The sequence below is a fragment of the Leguminivora glycinivorella genome, chromosome Z, assembly GCF_023078275.1.
Source record: "Leguminivora glycinivorella isolate SPB_JAAS2020 chromosome Z, LegGlyc_1.1, whole genome shotgun sequence".
NCBI classification, from domain to species: Eukaryota; Metazoa; Arthropoda; class Insecta; order Lepidoptera; family Tortricidae; genus Leguminivora; species Leguminivora glycinivorella.
In genome coordinates, this window is record NC_062998.1 from 36,982,436 (window position 1) to 37,003,658 (window position 21,223).

A 21,223-nucleotide genomic window follows, 5' to 3' on the forward strand; every position below is an offset into this window, starting at 1 on the left:
ACCCTGACACCTACGATCTATCTGCGTACATTAGACCGACCTCGTGCGACTGAGCTAAGCGGAATCGATGCGCGCGCGGCGAAATTAAGGACCATATTTTACGTTTACAAATGCGAAAGAAAAACTCATGAAAACTCGAAAATTCGCGTTTTCCGGGATCTAAGGCTACGCTAGATCGATTTTTCACCCCCGAAAACCCCCACAAAACAAATTTCAGCGAAATCGTTAGAGCGGTTTCCGAGATCGTCGGTATATATAAATAAATAAATAAATAAATAAATATACAAGAATTGCTCGTTTAATAGTATAAGATAATCATGTATGGATTAACAAGTTAATAGTGATGCTTAGAGAAAATAGTGTGATGCTACATTTCCGTTTTGGAGCCACGGCAACAGCGATCATATCGCTTTCGTTCAGTCAGAATGCAATCAGCCTTACAACAAGCCGTATGGCGTAACTTAGAGGTGTACTTATGTATATTATGATAGTTAGGGCGGCTGGGCCGCCGAGTTGCGAGGTGCGTTCCTCGCCCTCAGACCAGTGACGCGTAAACAGCCCTCAGCTGAATCAAATACAACAATTTTAATATACTAACAGCAAATGCGAATTGCATTGGTATCCTTTAGCCCATTATTCAGAACCAACAATAAAATAACCGTTTGATAGCTCGAGTAAACTTTTTTTAAGTTGACCTAACTATATTTACAATATTCACGAATAAGAACTTACAGGCGCGCAAAATAAAGTTAGGTGCAACTGAAATTAACGCTTAGGTCCTTAAAAACTTATTAGCTAATATGAACCCTCCAGGCATCGGCATGTCAATTCGCTCAAATTCACGTCCTCACAAAAACTTAACCGAGAGAATACTATACACAGATTAAAGTTAAACAACACATCGACTGAGATTAAATCTAACTTATCGTTAATGAACAACAAAGTGGTTAACTTACAAATTGGATCGCCTCATGTAGCGTTACCATTAGCGTTATTTTGGAATGTGTGCGACGCGCACGCGCACTGCACCGCAGCGTGCAGCACTCGCGCCGCGTCGCCGAATCTGAACGAAGCGACTCCGCCTGACCAATCATCGCTTACAACTCAACTCAAATGTACATTTATAACACACCAAGTGTATATTTTCAAATATGTACTTACTTTGTAATTTATAAATATAGATATTTCTTACACATACATTAAAATACAACTTTAATCTATATATTACAACCTAACTTTTAAAAGTAAATAGTAGGTTTAATGTTTATATGTATAGAATAACTCTTAATTGGTAATGATTTCATTATGTTGTCGATAAAAATAAGCAGATAACAAAAAGTGAAATAGCGATTAAACTGACTAACTGAAGCTAAAATTAACTTATGAACACTGGCACCTTATTGTTGAACCGTTTATTGTCTAAATTAGTAGTTTCATCGAGAAATCAGAAATATTGTACTTGTGGAGAATGGAGGGCGTTTCCCGACCAACACTGTCGCGAACCCTGTACAATTGCCTAACTAATGGCACGCCACTCTGTAACCATGCACTTCACCTTGGACCTTCATTGCTTAACCTCTTGTATTTGACGTTTAAAGTAACAACCTACTCGCAATTACATTATCACAAAACATGTATGTTTGTACCCAAAGCTCCCGGCGCCGTCCCGGAGCCAGTGAAAGATTGTCGCGATTACGTACAGTACTGTACCGTATCGTAAGTACATACCAATTTATATTTTTAGTTTACGCGGTTGCCGAGTAGACTTAATGAAACATGACAATAAAATTAAGACACATTTATAAAAGAAGTTTTACTTCTCTTATATTATATATACTTATAAGCATTTGATTACATACGTCGCAAATATCGTCAGTCGCTACGCGCTGTGACTGCTGCTCGCGCCATATCACTTGTTCGAATTACATCAGAACACGAGTTAGGTATAGCAAACTAATTGTCTCACTAAAACTCCTTCCAATATACATAGAACCTAGATTTATATTCAATCATGTTATATTCATTGTAGCACAGGTATTATATGAACTCAGTACCTATTTATATGTGTATGCTGGTAAGTAGATTTTCCCTTGCAGTTGTAGTCTACTGGTACGTGGCACTCGTCACTCACGATACAACAATACTTGATTCCCCGTATTAGCGCGGTACACGGAATACATATATCTGGTACAAAACATTAATACTGTTACGTTAAATATTAAACTGCAAAATCACGTACAAAAAAATACTGTATAAATGGTAACATATTCGGTAAAATTAAATAAACACAGGAATCAAAAATTGTGGTTTAAATGGCTGCATATAATCATATTTTATTCAATAAGGTAGGAGAGCTAGTGAACCATAGTTATGATGGGTGTTCTTGGCCAACACCCTCGAGCCCTTGGCGACCGAGCGACAGACTCGGCACAGCCCCGGCGGACCCCATCCCTCTGGCTGCGTTAGAGTCGCAACGCCTATTGCACTATGCCATAAATATACCATCACAGATTACATCGGCTCTGCCCCTGCATATGGGAGATCGAAAACTGTATAATAAGAATTAAGAATCACGACACTAATTAAAACTTCTCTGAATCTAATTGACATTTAAATCATATAAAAAATAAAACAGAATATAAAATGACAAAGCAACTTAACAAACTCGAATAACCGCTAGCAGTGTGTTAGAGATGGAAGAACTACACAATAACTAAATCTGATCGTACGTGGTTACAAAAGTGGGGATGGACGTTCAACAAACGTGCGACAAAATTTACAAACTTGTAAAACTTTTATGCGATATACCAATATACAGTAACATATTATTCGGTTGTTCAAAATTATACAGGAAATAATGTTTTTGTAATAAAATTACTACAACAACATTAGAAGGAACTCTTTTTTTACAGTTAATTTAAAGCAGGTACTACTCCTCATACAGTAGGTGTCGGGTTGCTGTTTATATGTCTAACATATATCAATAATAGGTGGTAACTATTGTTTTGTCGCAAACTAAATAGCAGGCGTGACTTGGACCAGTATTACTAACGATTACCCAGCGTAGTCGCTCTCTTGTCCCGGGCGGCCACCTACTACGCATCGAGAGGAACTCTTCATGGTCACAAAGAATATGAGCGCTAGTTTATATCGATTTCAATATATCTGAATGACTAAGGACTTGGAACACGAAACTTATTAATGACGATACTCGATGCTTGTGAATAAAATGTACTCAACAAAACGTAGTGAATGAATAGAGATTTAGAAATGTTCCTTTCGGCCCGTTTATTACCACTGGATCATTACTTAAATTTCGCTATTACTAAACTCAAATAAATCTCTAAAATATGTCATGAGAATAAATTTACAGTGTTCACTGGACGGTATTAAATTTAAAATACGGTGCAATAATTTTATACAAGAGCCGCAAAGTCAAATATGAAAATAACATTACCCAACATGTACTAACCTACTTACTCGTTGATGCGGCTTACGGTACCGTCGCACTTGGTGCAATGACACTATAAGATAGGTATTTAATATTAACATTTACTTACACAAACCGTCAATCACATTTTTGATTAATTAAAACCATCCGAACTAGACACGTCGCCTCGAGGCGAGCGCGGCGGCGGGCGCCGCGGCCGGCAGCAGCGGCAGCGCCAGCGCGCGGCGCCCGCCGCTCGACTAACCTTATATTACAAAAATAAAGATCCCAAAAGAATTGCAGCGCAGGTACCTACATAATACACAGTGATAACAATATTATATATAACCAATTTCACTTACAGATTGATCATTTAATTTCTTTACGTACACTACTATTTGATAGAAAAATACGAAATAATGTACTTTCATTTTAACATATTTTATATGTTAATAAAGAACAATATTTTTTATAAAAATACATCATTTTCCTTGGCCATTGGCCAGTAGAAACTAGTACCCATATTATCATTTAAAAATCTATGATTTTTAAGGCTTCTTTCAGTAGGTACGATGAGGGTTAATTTACATAATTTATAATAGTATAAGTATATTTAATCACGGTAAATGTGCTAGTTAGTTTTAACAAGGATTATAATTTGTACTGGTATGGCCGATAAACATAATTTGACATTATAATACAACAAATATAAATATTTGAGGGTTAATTTTAAACACGAATGTAACTTAGCACAATTGGTCTTATAGTTAGAATAAAACTTTTAAAATGTTACTTGCCAACTCTTAATAAAATCTGTAATAGTGAAAACCTAAAGCCGCCGCGCTTGCGGCCTTGTCCACTCGTGGGCTGCCGCCACCGCCGCCGTGCCGACCGCGGCCCTATACAATATATCACCATAGAACGCACACTTACTACTTGTCAAGTGCTTCCAAATTACTCAAATAATTACTCAATTGTGTATTATAATTTTGAACAATAGATTAGAAAAGACGGCGCTAGTATTAGCGCTCAAACCAAACATACTCGTACTATAGTTACCGTAATAAAACTAACAACTATTATTATACATATTTTTCAACTAACATTAAAAACGGTTTTTCATCAAATTTCTTCGTTTATAATCACAGACGCTTTCCTAAAATATGTATGTAATATTTCTCTTCACTAAGCAACAAAGTCCAAAGAATCTACAGTTAAGACATGTATTTACAATATAAAACAGTTTCAGTGAATACGCTAGAGAAGCCAAGCCATCGATACACTAGAATTATTTCGTACCTGACCCAAGTTACACTAATCGCTTCATTAGTCTTGCGCTTATTCGTATGGCACGTTCGATTGATCGTGAAAACGGACACATACTGCTAAAGAGCCTAAAGGATGCAAGAGTATCGATCATAACAATCATGAGCTTGCTGAAAGAGGCAACTTTAGTTTATTGATGTAGACCGGTATTAAACAACACAGAGTTGCAGCAACTGCAGGCCTCCAGTCAGGTGTCTATTTCATTACTGCAGGCACTACCTTGGCTTTATTAGGTCAGTCTAGTGTCCCATAACTAGTAAATCAAAACAACTTATGATCCGATATTTTGATGCCTTAAGTCTTGTCTTGTTTTAGCCAGATCAAACGTACGTGGTGCTCGATAGTTGTGCAACATGAAATATGAAATGAAAACAAACAAGCAAGCGCAAGAAGTAAGTATTGTTAGACTTGGCTGAAGAATTCGTCTGACTATTGTTTCTCTAATATGATCGAGCGTACAATTTGCTGATTATAATTTTGATTCACTCTTGAATGAAGATAACATACTGTTAAATAAATATTTCTGTATTTACGTTATGTAGATATTAGGTAGATAAATATTTGTTTTATCTTTTCGGACTAGGCACGCGCCGCACCGCCCAGCCGGCGCTCAGCGCAATAACTTATTTAATCACACACCAAATTACAAACTAAAGCTAAGTTAATAAGTAAAGTTTGTCGAACGACGCATCTGATGTGGTGTCGGCCGTGTCGGGGCGCTTGGCGCTTCTTCGGTCTTAACCTTACCCTTCACTGGGACTTCAAGATCTGAAAACAAAAATCACCAAAAATTTTAAACATTCACACTCATCTCTTTAACAAAAACAGACAAGCAAACAAAATAATATATGGCCAACAATTCTGTCTATATATCATATCCTATTTTTTAAAAGGAAAAAGTAAGAGAATGATATGAATGACTGATTTTTTTTGTTTTTCCAAATAAGTGTGCTTTACTTACGACTTATGAATGTAAGCGCTTTTAAGTTGACTCCAAAATTAGGCGAACTAAATTGACAGGTCATTATGCATTATGCAGCACTGTTATGTTGTTATAATGTTATTATGTTACCACACTTCGGCTAGTGCTGTTCATATCGATAGTTTAAAAAAACGGTTAAATTAGGGTATATCGATTTAAGCCGCGAGTGGCGATACTGTTTCGCAGTTAGTTCAAATCTAATAAGTATTTTAATACAATTTTAGTAATTCGTTGGTATTTCGTAAACTGTGTAATTTTATAGCAATAAACACTAAACTATTGGACTATTTCATTGTAGAAAGACAAATTACATTAATTAAATACATATCCAAATTGTTCATCATCTTAACGATATCGTCTATACTCATGACTATACACATTTTATTTGCTATTCGTGGTAACATTAAATTTGATTTGTCAAACTTATGTCAATTTAGTTCATATGATTCTGGACTCGACTGTATAGTATACGTGATTCATACAATATATCATATCATACATAGTTTCGTGATTTAGGTAGGTCTAATAACATTTATAATATATACATCTTATCAATGAAATCCAATAGATTCAGTAATGATGAAAGGTATACAAATGTAATTCTAAATAATATACCTCGTTGACTCGCAATTAAGGATACGAACTTCAACTAATTTAATACAGATCAAACATGTGGTTGTTATTCTGTCTAAACCAATTAATGATGTTTAGTATTCCACATTCTACTGTGAGTTAAGTTTTCTGGGACAGTGATAATTTTACACTTAAAACATTTTAAACATCTCAGAATATAAATATCTCCGGTTTGAATTCATAGTTACTTATACAGGTTGTTTGGCACATGAACCGACAAAATGTTTGGGGAACGGGTGTTATTTCCTTCCGTTTCGTCCTTGGAACCATGGTCCTAGGAGCCACGGTTCTAGAGATACTTTTTAGGGTTCCGTAGTCAACTAGGAACCCTTATAGTTTCGCCATGTCTGTCTGTCCGTCCGTCCGTCCGTCCGCGGATAATCTCAGTAACCGTTAGCACTAGAAAGCTGAAATTTGGTACCAATATGTATATCAATCACGCCAACAAAGTGCAAAAATAAAAAATGGAAAAAATGTTTTATTAGGGTACCCCCCCTACATGTAAAGTGGGGGCTGATATTTTTTTTCAATCCAACCCCAACGTGTGATATATTGTTGGATAGGTATTTGAAAATGAATAAGGGTTTACTAAAATCGTTTTTTGATAATATTAATGTTTTCGGAAATAATCGCTCCTAAAGAAAAAAAAAAGTGCGTCCCCCCCCCCCCTCTAACTTTTGAACCATATGTTTAAAAAATATGAAAAAAATCACAAAAGTAGAACTTTATAAATACTTTCTAGGAAAATTGTTTTGAACTTGATAGGTTTAGTAGTTTTTTAGAAAAATACGGAAAACTACGGAACCCTACACTGAGCGTGGCCCCAGCGCCGGCCCGTGCACTCGATCAGGGTAGAGCGAGTTTGAGTTTCGGCGCCCTTGGGAAGACGTTTTACGACGTTGATTAAAAAATCGCGAGCGTAGTGAGCGCGAAATTTTTTTCATAATAATGCCGTAAGGCAATACAGAATTTATGGATTTCATCACACAGAAAACGGACAAGGGTTGAACTTTCTCAGAGTCGCACCCTAGTAAATATAGTTATGTGGGGCTGAACGTCGATATCATCTAGGTACATAAAATAACAAACAAAAGTACTATAGTGGCCAAGTCAGGAAAGCAGACTTGAAATGAAAACGCGAGCGCTGCGAGCGCGGAATTTTTCGTAAGTAAGTAAAAGAGAACTGATGTAAATAGTAAGCGCGAGCGAAGCAAGCGCGATTTTTTTTACGGTGTTTTGACTTCACAAGGCGCCTATGTTCCCGACTTTTAGGCCTTATATTTCGCCATCACTATTATTTTCATAAAACTAAGAGTTATAATTAAGACATTAACTGCGAACGATCGTCACCGTCAGGATGTCCATTTCGGTATTTTGCCACTAAGTGCCCTTCGGGATCTTAGTCCTTTGAAGTTCGCTCATCTCCTGTGACTCACAAAATTGCGCCTCTCTGAGACTTTTCGCGCCTTTGACTTTATGAGGCACTCCACTTTGGACTATCGGATAGACTCATATTTTTGCATTTGGATTTAACGAAGTAGCTTTGTCTTTGGGCCGCAAAACAATGTGGTTCGTCAAGGGCTAGAATCCTCCTTTTACGGCGCCCTAGCAACAGCGCCCTTAAGAATGTTGGTATATGTTGGCTGTGTGGTGCAACTTTCCACTTAATCTGAATTACAAATCTAGATTTTCAATAGTTTTATTAATTCCAGACTCCTCTCGCCATTTTGTGATATGTGCGCGCCCACGCAATGTATAATTTTTTGTATGGATTTTTCCACATTCTCGATTTTGGCGCCCCCTTACCATGTGGCGCCTAGAGCGGCTGTTCCACTCGCTCTACCCTTAATCCGGCCCTGCGTGGCCCGACACGCTCTTGGCCGGTTTTTTTTATTTTTTTTCCTTATTGATACAAAATATGTTAATTAAAAGTAGGTTAAATTTAAATTCAGTTTATTTGTAATAAAAATCGGCCAAGAGCGTGTCGGGCCACGCTCAGTGTAGGGTTCCGTAGTTTTCCGTATTTTTCTCAAAAACTACTGAACCTATCAAGTTCTAAACAATTTTCCTAGAAAGTCTTTATAAAGTTTTACTTTTGTGATTTTTTTCATATTTTTTAAACACATGGTTCAAAAGTTAGAGGGCCCGGGGACGCACTTTTTTTCCTTTAGGAGCGATTATTTCCGAAAATATTAATATTATCAAAAAACGATCTTAGTAAACCCTTATTAATTTTTAAATACCTATCCAACAATCTCACACGTTGGGGTTGGAATGAAAAAAAATATCAGCCCCCACTTTACATGTAGGGGGGGTACCCTTATAAAACATTTTTTTCCATTTTTTATTTTTGCACTTTGTTGGCGTGATTGATATACATATTCGTACCAAATTTCATCTTTCTAGTGCTAACGGTTACTGAGATTATCCGAGGACGGACGAACGGACGAACGAACGGACGGACGGACGGACGGACGGACAGGCAGACATGGCGAAACTATAAGGGTTCCTAGTTGACTACGGAACCCTAAAAAAGCCCGTGTTTGCTATGCTTTAATTTGTAAAATCATTAAACAAATTATGCATTTAACACCATACAAAAACAAAGTTATGGGGCTTCGAATATCATATTTTGGATAATTTAGGAAGAAAAAGAAAAAAAATCGTATCTCCAGAACTGTGGCTCCTAGGACCAAAGTTCTAAGAAGGAAATGGAAGGAAATGACACCAAAAACCTCCCGAAAAATGTTGTCGGTTAATGTGCCCAACACCCTGTATTGAGGAGGCTATCCGATATTTCGCATACTTGGAAGAAGTTTTTTTGTGGCTTATCAACACATACTGTAGGTACTACACCGTACCCAAACCAGTAGCAGTGACGACATCTATCCTAAGTCTCCTCATTACTACACATGAATCTTGATATACATATTCGTACCAAATTTCATCTTTCTAGTGCTAACGGTTACTGAGATTATCCGAGGACGGACGAACGGACGAACGAACGGACGGACGGACGGACGGACGGACGGACAGGCAGACATGGCGAAACTATAAGGGTTCCTAGTTGACTACGGAACCCTAAAAAAGCCCGTGTTTGCTATGCTTTAATTTGTAAAATCATTAAACAAATTATGCATTTAACACCATACAAAAACAAAGTTATGGGGCTTCGAATATCACATTTTGGATAATTTAGGAAGAAAAAGAAAAAAAATCGTATCTCCAGAACTGTGGCTCCTAGGACCAAAGTTCTAAGAAGGAAATGGAAGGAAATGACACCAAAAACCTCCCGAAAAATGTTGTCGGTTAATGTGCCCAACACCCTGTATTGAGGAGGCTATCCGATATTTCGCATACTTGGAAGAAGTTTTTTTGTGGCTTATCAACACATACTGTAGGTACTACACCGTACCCAAACCAGTAGCAGTGACGACATCTATCCTAAGTCTCCTCATTACTACACATGAATCTTGTTAATGCTTAGTTGTATGTGTGTTAAGTGCAATATCTATAATTTAGTTCAGGTAACGTTGAAAGCCCTCATTAAACCGCGGCAGGGTACTGACATAAAGAGCGCCGTGAACGCAGGAAACGAATAAAATATTGCGCACCGAGCGAAAATTGTAACAGGAGATGTGAGGACGCATAGTTCAACAGTATACAGTGCATATGTATAATTGCCGTTTTATACTAATATCATATCTACCACTATGGTGTAAATGGTAAAGTTAAGGTCAATTTTGAGGCAAGGTAGGCTTAGGTATGCATGAAATTAAATGTCGAAGTTATAGAATGACACAATGCTAAGTTTCAAACGTTAGTAGTTACTAAGGTCATAAGGGATTCTTACTCTAACTTAACTTGACCTTTCATGTTTTGTATGATATAAATAATGGACCAATACTTTATTGAATGATAATTTTGTTATAACCCTTCCCAAAAGACAGTAAATGACATAGTAAGTACACTTATTTGTACCACCAAAACATAACAGACAGGACAAATGACATAGTCATTTACCGAGAAGAGTATTTAGTCCCTTACACACCACGTTTTCAGACATACTGTCTAAACCACCAATAAATTGTTCTGATATTTAGAATAAGATGAAAATTGTACAGTCAACAACACAGCTGTGAATACAAAGTGCCAAAATATGTATACACACCTTTATGTAGGTACAGGCAATACATATTTTAGGCACTTTGCCTGTATTCACAGAGCAGCTGTGTTGTTGATTGTACATTGTTGACCATTTTAAAAGTACTTATGGTAAGCCTATTTGAATAAAGAATATTTTGATTGATTGATTAATGTTTTTCGTACCGTTACGCTGTTAACCGATCCCAGACTTTTGGCGCTCCTTTCCTCATTATAATTTATTGTTCAAACTTCTCTGGGTGTTTCGGCTAGAAAACTATTTTATTATTGTATCGGCAAATAATATGTTTCATTATTTAAGACAGTTTTTTTTAAAGTAGAAATAGTATTAGGCTAAGGACTCCAACTAATTGTTAACAATGTAAGCAAGTACCTATTTCACGTAGAGTTGGACTTTCAGGAATCTTTTTTCGTTAATATGCTATAATAGTATGTATTTGATAAAGTGCTAATTAATTGAAAAGTTGCTAAATATGGAAACTATTTGTTTTATGAGAATAACAGAATATTCGGCTGTTGACTACGTGCGAGATGCGTGGTACAAGAACTAGCGAATAAGTAGCTCACGGCGTGTGTTGCTACAGTGTCTAATGTAAAAAAGCGACCCTTACAGGGTGTAATGCCTAGTGTTTAAAATACTAAAGCAATGATACGTGACTTATACCATAATTTGAAATGCTTTTAATAATAAGATGAAGCTCCGTAACTATTTAATTAGGCAAAAAAACTCTTAAACCTACAAAAATGTGTCCTCGGGCGATTGTTCTATGTAGTAGTTAATTTTATAGTGTCATCTGGTGCGTGTTGCATATTTTATACTTGTTAGCAATAAATATTTACAACCATCAAAATCACAATGATTCAGTGCAAGTGAACTTGGCGGAAGGGTTGAGAAGTCCATATATACTTCATATAAATCATATCTGTAAATATTCATTGGATATGATGGGAAATATGCCAATTTCTAATACTAATTTTAAATTGTTCCGCCATCCGGTTTCAGTAAGCGGAGGGTAAAGTGGGCATTCTCGTAAGCTTCGCTGTTTGTACATTGCTTACCCCGACCTGGGTGCCCCCTATTTCGCCTATCATTAATTCGCATAATATGAATTCGCATAACAGATATGGCATAACAATGAATAAGCATAATATTAAATATGCATAATAATTATTTGCATACTTATTTTCTGTATGGAGCAAGCGATTAGATCTATGTCTCACTTATTAAGCATTATTTTAAGCAAGCTTTTTTTTATGCCAAACGATCCCATTCCTATCGAAGATCAAAAGTATTTATGTAACTATGTCAAATTTCAAAAAAATCATGCATATTGTATGGAAAACGTTTTTCTCGATTAGTGGATTTTTGTGGAATTATTTTTTGGTACCATACAAGCATTTCATTCTTGATAGGAATGGGATCGATTGGCGATTGACCTTTTTTTCGCACCCTGTATGTTGTTTTCCAAAATCTATAAACGCCAATTTTCATAAATTAAAAATCGAAGGAAGGTATTCCTTAGAATCTGGTATCTGCCTTTACTGGCCCGCTATCTAAATACATCCTGTATATAGATAACATGTAACGTCATTACTTCACACTAACTTAAATATTTTTAAGGGTCTCTCACACTAATTGATTAATTTGTTATGTTGAAAACGAAAACAATTTGATTCGAATTTAGGGTCCCCCCCACACCTAGCGTCTCGCGAGCGTAGCGTCGGGCCAACTGTATGGCAAAGCCTGACGCCGCGTCGGTGCGACGTCGACGCAACGTCGACGCGACGTCTTTTTCCATACAGTTCCATAAGACCCTTAACAAAACGTGATATACCGGGTGGTTCCTGATAATGCACCTATAGAATTTAATGGAAAATAAAAATGAACACGGTATATAACATCACACAATCAGTTTATGTGGATTTTATTGAGATATTATTCCGTATTGCCTACACTAAAATCGCAAGGTATTTTTCATTAAAATTGATTTAAGTATATTTACTTAATTGTTTTTTTATTACAACTTAACTTGCCAGTGAAATATAATTTTATTGTATGCCATTTAATAATTCTACGAAGCAAAGTTATGCTTATTACTTATCCCAATTCATCGTTATAACAATTTACATTATGCGCATTAGCAATTTAGCATTATACGAATCTGATCTGTTGTGCGAAATAATGTTAGCGTATTAAACGTTATGTGTAATAAACGTTATGCCAATTCATATTACGAGTATTAAGTTATGAGAATTAATATAGACCCGCCCGACCACCATAAGAAAAAAAAAACAAATCATAAAACTGATTTCTAACGTCAGCGTCAAATATAAAATAACTTGCATGTTGTAACTGTTGCAAATGAAAGCAACCTAATCGAAATCCTGCGGAACAGAGCAATGGGCGTGCAAACACCGTGCGGGTGCGGAACAACGCAAAGGGAATGCTTACTCTAAATGGGCGAATGCGGCTCAATGGCGTCGCTAGGCAGGAAACCGCACCTGACACAGAGCAACATATCTATTAAGGTACCATCTAGCAGGTTACTCACGAACTAAAACCCAATAACGACATATCTCCTCGAGTTCAAGGGTACATCTGTAGTACTGTGTGTTACGTAATTATTGTAATGTAAGTTAAGTAGCAAAACAAATTCCGAGCTCCTTCACATTAAGACTGGTGAACGCCCAGGTGAACCTATCAACAGCTTATCCCACTTACATTCACAAGTACCAAATTGGCTAATTTTACCCATTATATTTACGTCAGTTTCGAAATCCATTATTTTTTTATTATTTTAACCTGTTCTGGCAATAATAAGCGACGAGCATTTCATAGAATTTTCATTAGGCAGTGGAAACACTAAATAAATCCGATAAGACATGATAATTTGTATATTCTTTTAAATGGATGTACGAGCACCTCTTTTCAAACAATATGTGGACATATTCAAACTATATGAATAATAGACCGCTTACCTACTTTGTCCAGCTAAACACCGTCACACCACTTTCTTTGGACGGTGTCTTTGGACTTCGAAGTGACAATGTTTAAATTCATAATATATAGAAAAATATTCGTAGTTCAAATTGAATTTTTATAACTTTGACATCAACTGCCCATGTCGAATACTAGTTCAGCGTCGAGCACTAGTACTTTCACCTTAGGTTTCGACTGTTAGTGCTTGGAGTAGAAAGTCCTCCTATATAAGATGTAGTAGAGGAGATATAGCCTTGGGGGTCATAATAATTACCACAGAACCGAAGTTTGGTTTTTTTAGTTCTTTGTGTGTGTCTTTTTGACATACTAAAAATATAGTAAAATATATTTATGCACAATGCGTTTTTTCGACCGCCAAAAGTTGTATGAAAAATTACTATGGAAAAAAAATCCTAAAATATAAAAATCGTCTCTGGTATCAACTTATGGGGAATTAGGCGGCAAATTTTTGTATAGCGTTGATGTTTAGCAAAAATATAAATATTTTTCACTATTTTGGTAAAATAAAAAATGATAAAAATCATAAATTTGATGAAAGGAAGTAATTAAAACATAAATTTCAGCAATGTAATTTTTTTCATATGTCCCACACCATGGTAAATACGGGTACGATCCGCCTGGTGATTAGCAGTTACGGTAGCCTATGACGCCTGCCAATCTAGAGCCTCCACATGCGCGTTGCTGGCCCTTTAGGGTACCTTTCCACTAGAGATGCGCAACGTGATAGTGTTTGATATCCACCAATCATGTTCACTGTTCACAAAGCGTAGCGCTAGTAGGAACGGGTTCGACTAAGCTGATTGTGGATATCAGAAGCATCCATAACACATCTCTGGTGGAAAGGCACCCTTAACAGTCCTCAGCTAGCTCGCAGGATAACGCGCGTCCGCGGGAGAAAAATCCTCCTATTGGGTAACCGTATTTACCATGAACTTGTATTTTGGTGGGGTTCAATATAAGTATAATAAATTGTCGCATCCCATAAAAAAACTGTCGATAAAGCATTATATCGAACACGAGAGAAAACCAAAACCTAATATTTAATAATCATCGGTTTTTCTAGTCATAAATCTGCGCATCCACACACCCTGGACTGGACCCGTATATGGTCGCACACTGCGGCTTCTTCTTCTTCAACCTAGCGTTTTCCCGGCCTAGCGCCAGGGTCAGCTTTCCTACTGTCTTCTCCACTTTGCCCGGTCTTCAGCATACTGACGTGAGATTGTTCTCTTGTATGTCCGCTCCCACGACGTCCAGCCAGCGCTTCTTTGGGCTACCGGGGCCGCGTGACTTAGAGCCTTGCACAGCGAGATTAAGGCATCTGTTTTCGATGTAGGCTTAGGAGGATTTTTCTCCCGCGGACGCGCGTTATCCTGCGAGCTAGCTGAGGACTGTTAAGGGTGCCTTTCCACCAGATATGTGTTATGGATGCTTCTGATATCCACAATCAGCTTAGTCGAACCCGTTCCTACTAGCGCTACGCTTTGTGAACAGTGAACATGATTGGTGGATATCAAACACTATCACGTTGCGCATCTCTAGTGGAAAGGTACCCTAAAGGGCCAGCAACGCGCATGTGGAGGCTCTAGATTGGCAGGCGTCATAGGCTACCGTAACTGTTAATCACCAGGCGGATCGTACCCGTATTTACCATGGTGTGGGACATATGAAAAAAAATTACATTGCTGAAATTTATGTTTTAATTACTTCCTTTCATCAAATTTATGATTTTTATCATTTTTTATTTAACCAAAATAGTGAAAAATATTTATATTTTTGCTAAACATCAACGCTATACAAAAATTTGCCGCCTAATTCCCCATAAGTTGATACCAGAGACGATTTTTAAATTTTAGGATTTTTTTTCCATAGTAATTTTTCATATAACTTTTGGCGGTCGAAAAAACGCATTTTGCATAAATATATTTTACTATATTTTTAGTATGTCAAAAAGACACACACGAAGAACTAAAAAAACCAAACTTCGGTTCTGTGGGAATTATTATGACCCCCCCATACAAATTCTCATTCCACTCCTCTACTAATGCGTCATAGCTGTAGAGCTATTTGTATTGTAGGCGGAAGGAACTGAATATTATCATAAAACGCTGTTAAAACAAATTGTATGGACAGGGCGGAATTCATACATATATTACGCTGAAACTCATAGACCATCAGACCACTTAACATCATAATTACGTAAATTACGATTGTGATTTTACTATGTACTTCTATATACACAAATTATATAAAAAATGGTTGACTTGTAAATCCATACTCATTTAAAACGTTTGCCATGACATTATACACAACACCCAGCCAGATTTATTCTTGTCCACACTTGAAAGTAATTACAGAAGTCTGAATAATTTAAAATAGCATATCAATTATTGATTTAATATACCTACACCTATATATTATAATTATCTACACATCGGTGGTGGCATTTAGGTGGCACTTTCCAGAGTTTCCAGTTGTTAACAGACAAGTGATGTGACAATGTTATTCCTGTGCCTACGAGTCGAGAAAAGGAAACTTATTAAAAAAAATAGTCATTTAATTTATGACATTCGTGATAAACAATTCATATTTTCTTCTACTTCAGAAAATCCACTTTGTGTTTAAGAAAACGATCTTTCAACCTTCACTGAGGTGATGGGTAAAAAGCTTTGAATAGAAGTTCTGGATGCTCTCTTAAGATTTTCTCCATTATCTATTGAAAATATCTCGCGACTCGTAATAATTATTACAAGGAAATGAATGACAATATCATGATTTTGATGTTTTAAAACTAGTAATCATATGTTAAGAGTTAAGACCATATAGGTAATACGTACATATGTTTTATTATTTTCTCTTCTGAAAAACACTTGTCACATTAAATACTCATGTATATATCACACAAAAAAAGAAGAGGCATTTTCAGGAACATTGTTATGTTCGAGAAGCAACTAAAAGAAATGAATAATTAATACCTAATCCCAGAACTACAATATTCCTGGTGAGATCAACTTAACATCTCCAAATAAGATTGAGTTAACTACCGATAGATTATATAACTATGCACTATAAGTACGTGTTCAACATTGGACACGATCACTAAGTTAACTACGAACTGGCCATCTTTTGTTTGTACATTTTAAACGAAAATAACCATTTAAACTAAATTATTTCGGAACAATTAAATAACCAAAGATAAACCGTGATTTATTTATGTAGCGTAAATGTCTTCATCTGTTTGGGATGCTATCATGAGTGTATGATGTAATATTGAAAAAATGTAAAAAGAAATATAATATGCACATATGAGCATATTACGGATCAATCAAATATAGAAATCGTAAACAATCTGAAAAAAAGAGTCACCAGCAGCTCAGATGTAAAGGGCAATAAGTTATACATAACACTGAAGCTCTTTCACACCGAGCTGCGCGAGACTTTTACCCATTTCACTGTGACCAGAAAAATAAACACCTATTACGATACATACAATTAGACAGTATCATATTTAAATATGTACTATATTTAAATACAAATATTCTGTGAAATAAGGAAACTAAGATGTAATCAAATATATGTAAATAATGTAGAAATTATTATGTGTTTTAGATGTGGACCAAGCTGCTTTATTTAACATTGCATAGACTTTGAAATTACAAAATGTGGCAGTGTCATTGTAAGTGTTTAATATATATTAAGATTTATGCTATTTACTATGACACGTTCACATTCGAAGTGTGTCCGACTTAATCAGCTTAATATAATAATGTTTAGGCACCACCCCCAGAATGGTCGAGAGATTTAGATAAAGCTTTGTTAATCAGTTACCACGCGTAATAAATGGCTTACTGTAAAATCACTGCAGGGTTATAAGGTTGCCAAATGAATGATAATATGTAAATACTATGCTGTTCCAAATCAGGATAATTATGTTAAATAAAATATGACGAATCATAAATATAGGGTTTAAAAAGCGGTGCCATGATGAACGATGCTGGCAACTCGTTCACAGTAACTACGTAGTAGTGATATGTTTATAAAATTAAGATAACTCCTTATGATATAAAGTAACGTACAATCGGTCTAGGGTCGACGTGTGCTCGGCACTCCGGTTAACCATTTCGCCCCCGTTCGGCCTAGAACGAGACATAACGTTGCATTTCCAATGTGAAGACTATTTAAATGCATACATGTATAATTATCATAATCATAATGATGGGTAGGGTAGGGAAGTTAGTGTCTGTGTGGGGGCAGCGGGGCGGGGCGGGGGTACTCACTTGCGTTTCGCGTGCAGCATCTCCATGAGCAGCGTCTGCGTGGGCGCCTGGCCCGCACAGTGCCGCTGGTACAGGTGCTCCTCGCCGCGCGACGCTAGAGCGTGGATCTCGGGCACCACTGTCACCAGCTTGCCGAACTTGTCCTGAAAGCGATAGGCAAACCTGTCAACGCTCACCATACAATAAACGATGGAGGACATAGTCGGTAACGTTGTCTCGTATGTTTTGTTCTTTTGATCTACCGTGACATTGGTTTAACTTTATCGGACAATAATTTTCAAGTTGATAAGTTTACTAACTTGACCTAATTCGAATTAAGTTAGTCATACTTTCTTTTTTGAGTAAGAGTCAAATGCAGGATTGATAGAGTTGACTGCAGTACCTACTCCAGAAACGTCTACATCGCAATCTATTCAATTTGACTTTTCTTGTAGTAATATGACGCTGCAAATGCCCATGTAATTATCAAAACGGATAATTTACGAGTATATAGATATAGATAACTTGCAGAATGTTGAGATTTGCTTCAGTAAAGTCGCGCTACAAAGCACTCTGCCCAGGCCAACTCTGCACAGCCTTGAAGGACGAGTATCATAAAATATCATAATAACTGGCAAAGTCACTCAGAAGTGGAAAAAGTTAGTTCAGGCGGCTATACGTTTCTGTCAACCTTATGTATAATGAAAAACAATTGTTACCTGTATATTTGGATAGCAGGTGAGCGTGTAATCTAGGAGCGCAGCTTGCACCGTCTGGTAGCCATCACGGACGCACTTGACGTTCACGATGCCCCTCACGTCTGAAACGTCAGGAAAATCCTTCAAGACAGACGACTAATCCTCTCAGTCGATTTCACTCGTGTCAAAAAAAAAGATAAAAAACAAGGATATAAATTATAAACTCATTCGCTCGATAGCGCAAAAAATATACTCGAACCTTTTCATAAAACAGTATAAATCAAACAAAAGGTAATGAAAATAAAATAGGAGTAAATTACTGACCGGGATTTAGTAGAAGAAGGAATTTAACGCAGATGTAGTCTGGGACGTCGAATTTGAGTTCGGCCAGTTTGTTCTGCAGCTCGTTGAAGTGGTCGGCCAGCGCGGGCACACCCAGCAGCCCCAGGCAGATGAGGTCGAACTTCTGCCCGTTGTGCAGCGTCGTCTCGTCCGGCAGCCCGTTGTGCATGCGCTGGTGCAGGTGGTCCAGCACCAGCATGTCCGACCAAGAGTTCTGGAGCAGCTTCATTTGATCGTCAACCTGCAACAACCCATCGCCGCGTTGCAATATTTACATTGCTAACGATCTCGTTGCAATGTTTTCAAGAAAAGAGAGGCCGTCATTTGGAAGACAAAAAAAAAGTAAAGAAGCAGTTTCATTGGTGGGTTATTGTTAGTAAGTTAACGCTTGCAGGTTTAAAAAACACTATAACATTATTAAACTGCCTCGTTACTTGACTTTATTGTGATTAATACAAGCATCTCGGTCTTAAATGAACGGCAAAAATTGGGACTTAGGTCTGTGGGTTTGAGGTTCATATGATGCAAAATATAAGTAATGCGACTGGTAAAATCAATTTGGCGTAATACTCGTTATCTGCGATCTGCGGTGGCGTCTGACAGCGCCGGGCGTACACGGCGTCATTCCGTGACCCACATTTTATTGAATTGCATTAGAAAACACAGGGCGGTGCGCGAGCGCGTTAAATTTGCAGTTTACGAAATGTTACAACTGAATTTTAGAGCTCAGCGCGATTGCCACACCGGTATCTTGCTCAACGCGATGAATTGAGATCGGCCCGATGAAATCAGAATATTTTATCTTTCGAATAGATCTTTTCAAAACTATTATTACCCTGTAACTGCACTTTAATTTATTTTAACCTATATTCTTACTTATTGTATATTCTTTGAAAACTACAATTCTGTGTTTGATTGGTCATTTTATTTGTAAAACTATTTTACCAGTTTATGTTTGGTTTATTTCAGAAAGCTCTTTTATATGTATATCAAGAAACCAAGGATTATCCTCGGTTAATCGCGACCTCAAGCGACAAATGCCGTAAAAATTTAGACATTGGGGACTAGTGTAATGATAGCGTAAGTCAACGAGACACAACGGACGTTTTACAAGAGCCGGTGTGAAGTAGGTCAAAGTCGGAATGGATTGCGGCGTGCCTGCTTACGTGACGAAACTAACATCGGGACTGAACCTCGTCTAGAAAGCCTATTTATGTTCTTATAACGTAAATCAGTAAAAAACTTTAACAACACTAACATTCCGAAGATACTACATACCGAAAGTTAGCGAATATGTTTAAGTTATATAATAAAGACAAATGTAGGCCGAACGGCATCGCGGCAGGAGTAATAGCAGTCAAACGAAATGTCGAATGTGTCTGTATTAAGTTTTGTAGAGCGTTACATTTAAGCAACTGCCATTATGACTTTATTGAAATGTTGTAACCCTAATGTTGTAATTCTGTAGCTGGAACAAATTACAAAGAGACTAAGATTTGAAAGTCTCTTCATCAATATGTAATATTTACGTGGCAAACTTAGTTTAACGGTACTATCTATCTAAAGCAGTCTTAAAAGGCAAAACGACTGTGCACTACATAAGCTGTACGTAAGCATTTCCAACGTTAAATATTTAAATGGTGCCATCTCCGGTAAGGGTAATTGCCTTTTATATTATGTGTGGCGACTTGGCGAGTAGTCAGCGACAATTCGGGGTGCTGACATCGCTTTTATTACATGTTTTTTTAGGGTTCCGTAGTCAACTAGGAACCCTTATAGTTTCGCCATGTCTGTCTGTCCGTCCGTCCGTCCGTCCGCGGATAATCTCAGTAACCGTTAGCACTAGAAAGCTGAAATTTGGTACCAATATGTATATCAATCACGCCAACAAAGTGCAAAAATAAAAAATGGAAAAAAATGTTTTATTAGGGTACCCCCCCTACATGTAAAGTGGGGGCTGATATTTTTTTTCACTCCAACCCCAACGTGTGATATATTGTTGGATAGGTATTAAAAAATGAATAAGGGTTTACTAAGACCGTTTTATGATAATATTAACATTTTCGTAAATAATCGCTCCTAAAGGAAAAAAAGTGCGCTCCCCCCCCCCTCTAACTTTTGAACCATATGTTTAAAAAATATGAAAAAAATCACAAAAGTAGAACTTTATAAAAACTTTCTAGGAAAATTGTTTTGAACTTGATAGGTTTAGTAGTTTTTGAGAAAAATACGGAAAACTACGGAACCCTACACTGAGCGTGGCCCGACACGCTCTTGGCCGGTTTTTTTAAATTCTGAATACGGTCTAATTATGTAGGTAAGTTCTCTTACGAAATATCTGTAACAGCCATCTGTGAAACTTTACGCTTATTTTGTATTTCATAACCTGCA

The 21,223-nt window shown here is 37.0% G+C and overlaps 1 protein-coding gene across 4 annotated transcripts in view; it reads right to left on the minus strand.

Moving 5' to 3' along the window:
* Positions 1-1,002: 1,002 nt before the first annotated feature.
* The window catches only part of LOC125240563 (nuclear hormone receptor FTZ-F1), a 114,483-nt gene continuing 94,262 nt past the window's right edge, over positions 1,003-21,223 (minus strand). For 2 of the 4 annotated variants that reach the window (XM_048148498.1, XM_048148497.1), the window contains 6 exons: positions 18,815-19,073; positions 18,512-18,612; positions 17,814-17,956; positions 17,613-17,672; positions 12,988-13,037; positions 1,003-5,524 (listed from right to left, as the gene is read on the minus strand). In XM_048148498.1, coding sequence (XP_048004455.1) covers positions 12,989-13,037; positions 17,613-17,672; positions 17,814-17,956; positions 18,512-18,612; positions 18,815-19,073 — 612 coding nt within the window. In that variant the 3' untranslated portion in view covers positions 1,003-5,524; position 12,988. The remainder of the gene's footprint in view (positions 5,525-12,987; positions 13,038-17,612; positions 17,673-17,813; positions 17,957-18,511; positions 18,613-18,814; positions 19,074-21,223) is intronic. The other 2 variants (XM_048148499.1, XM_048148501.1) reach the window with 2 other exon arrangements.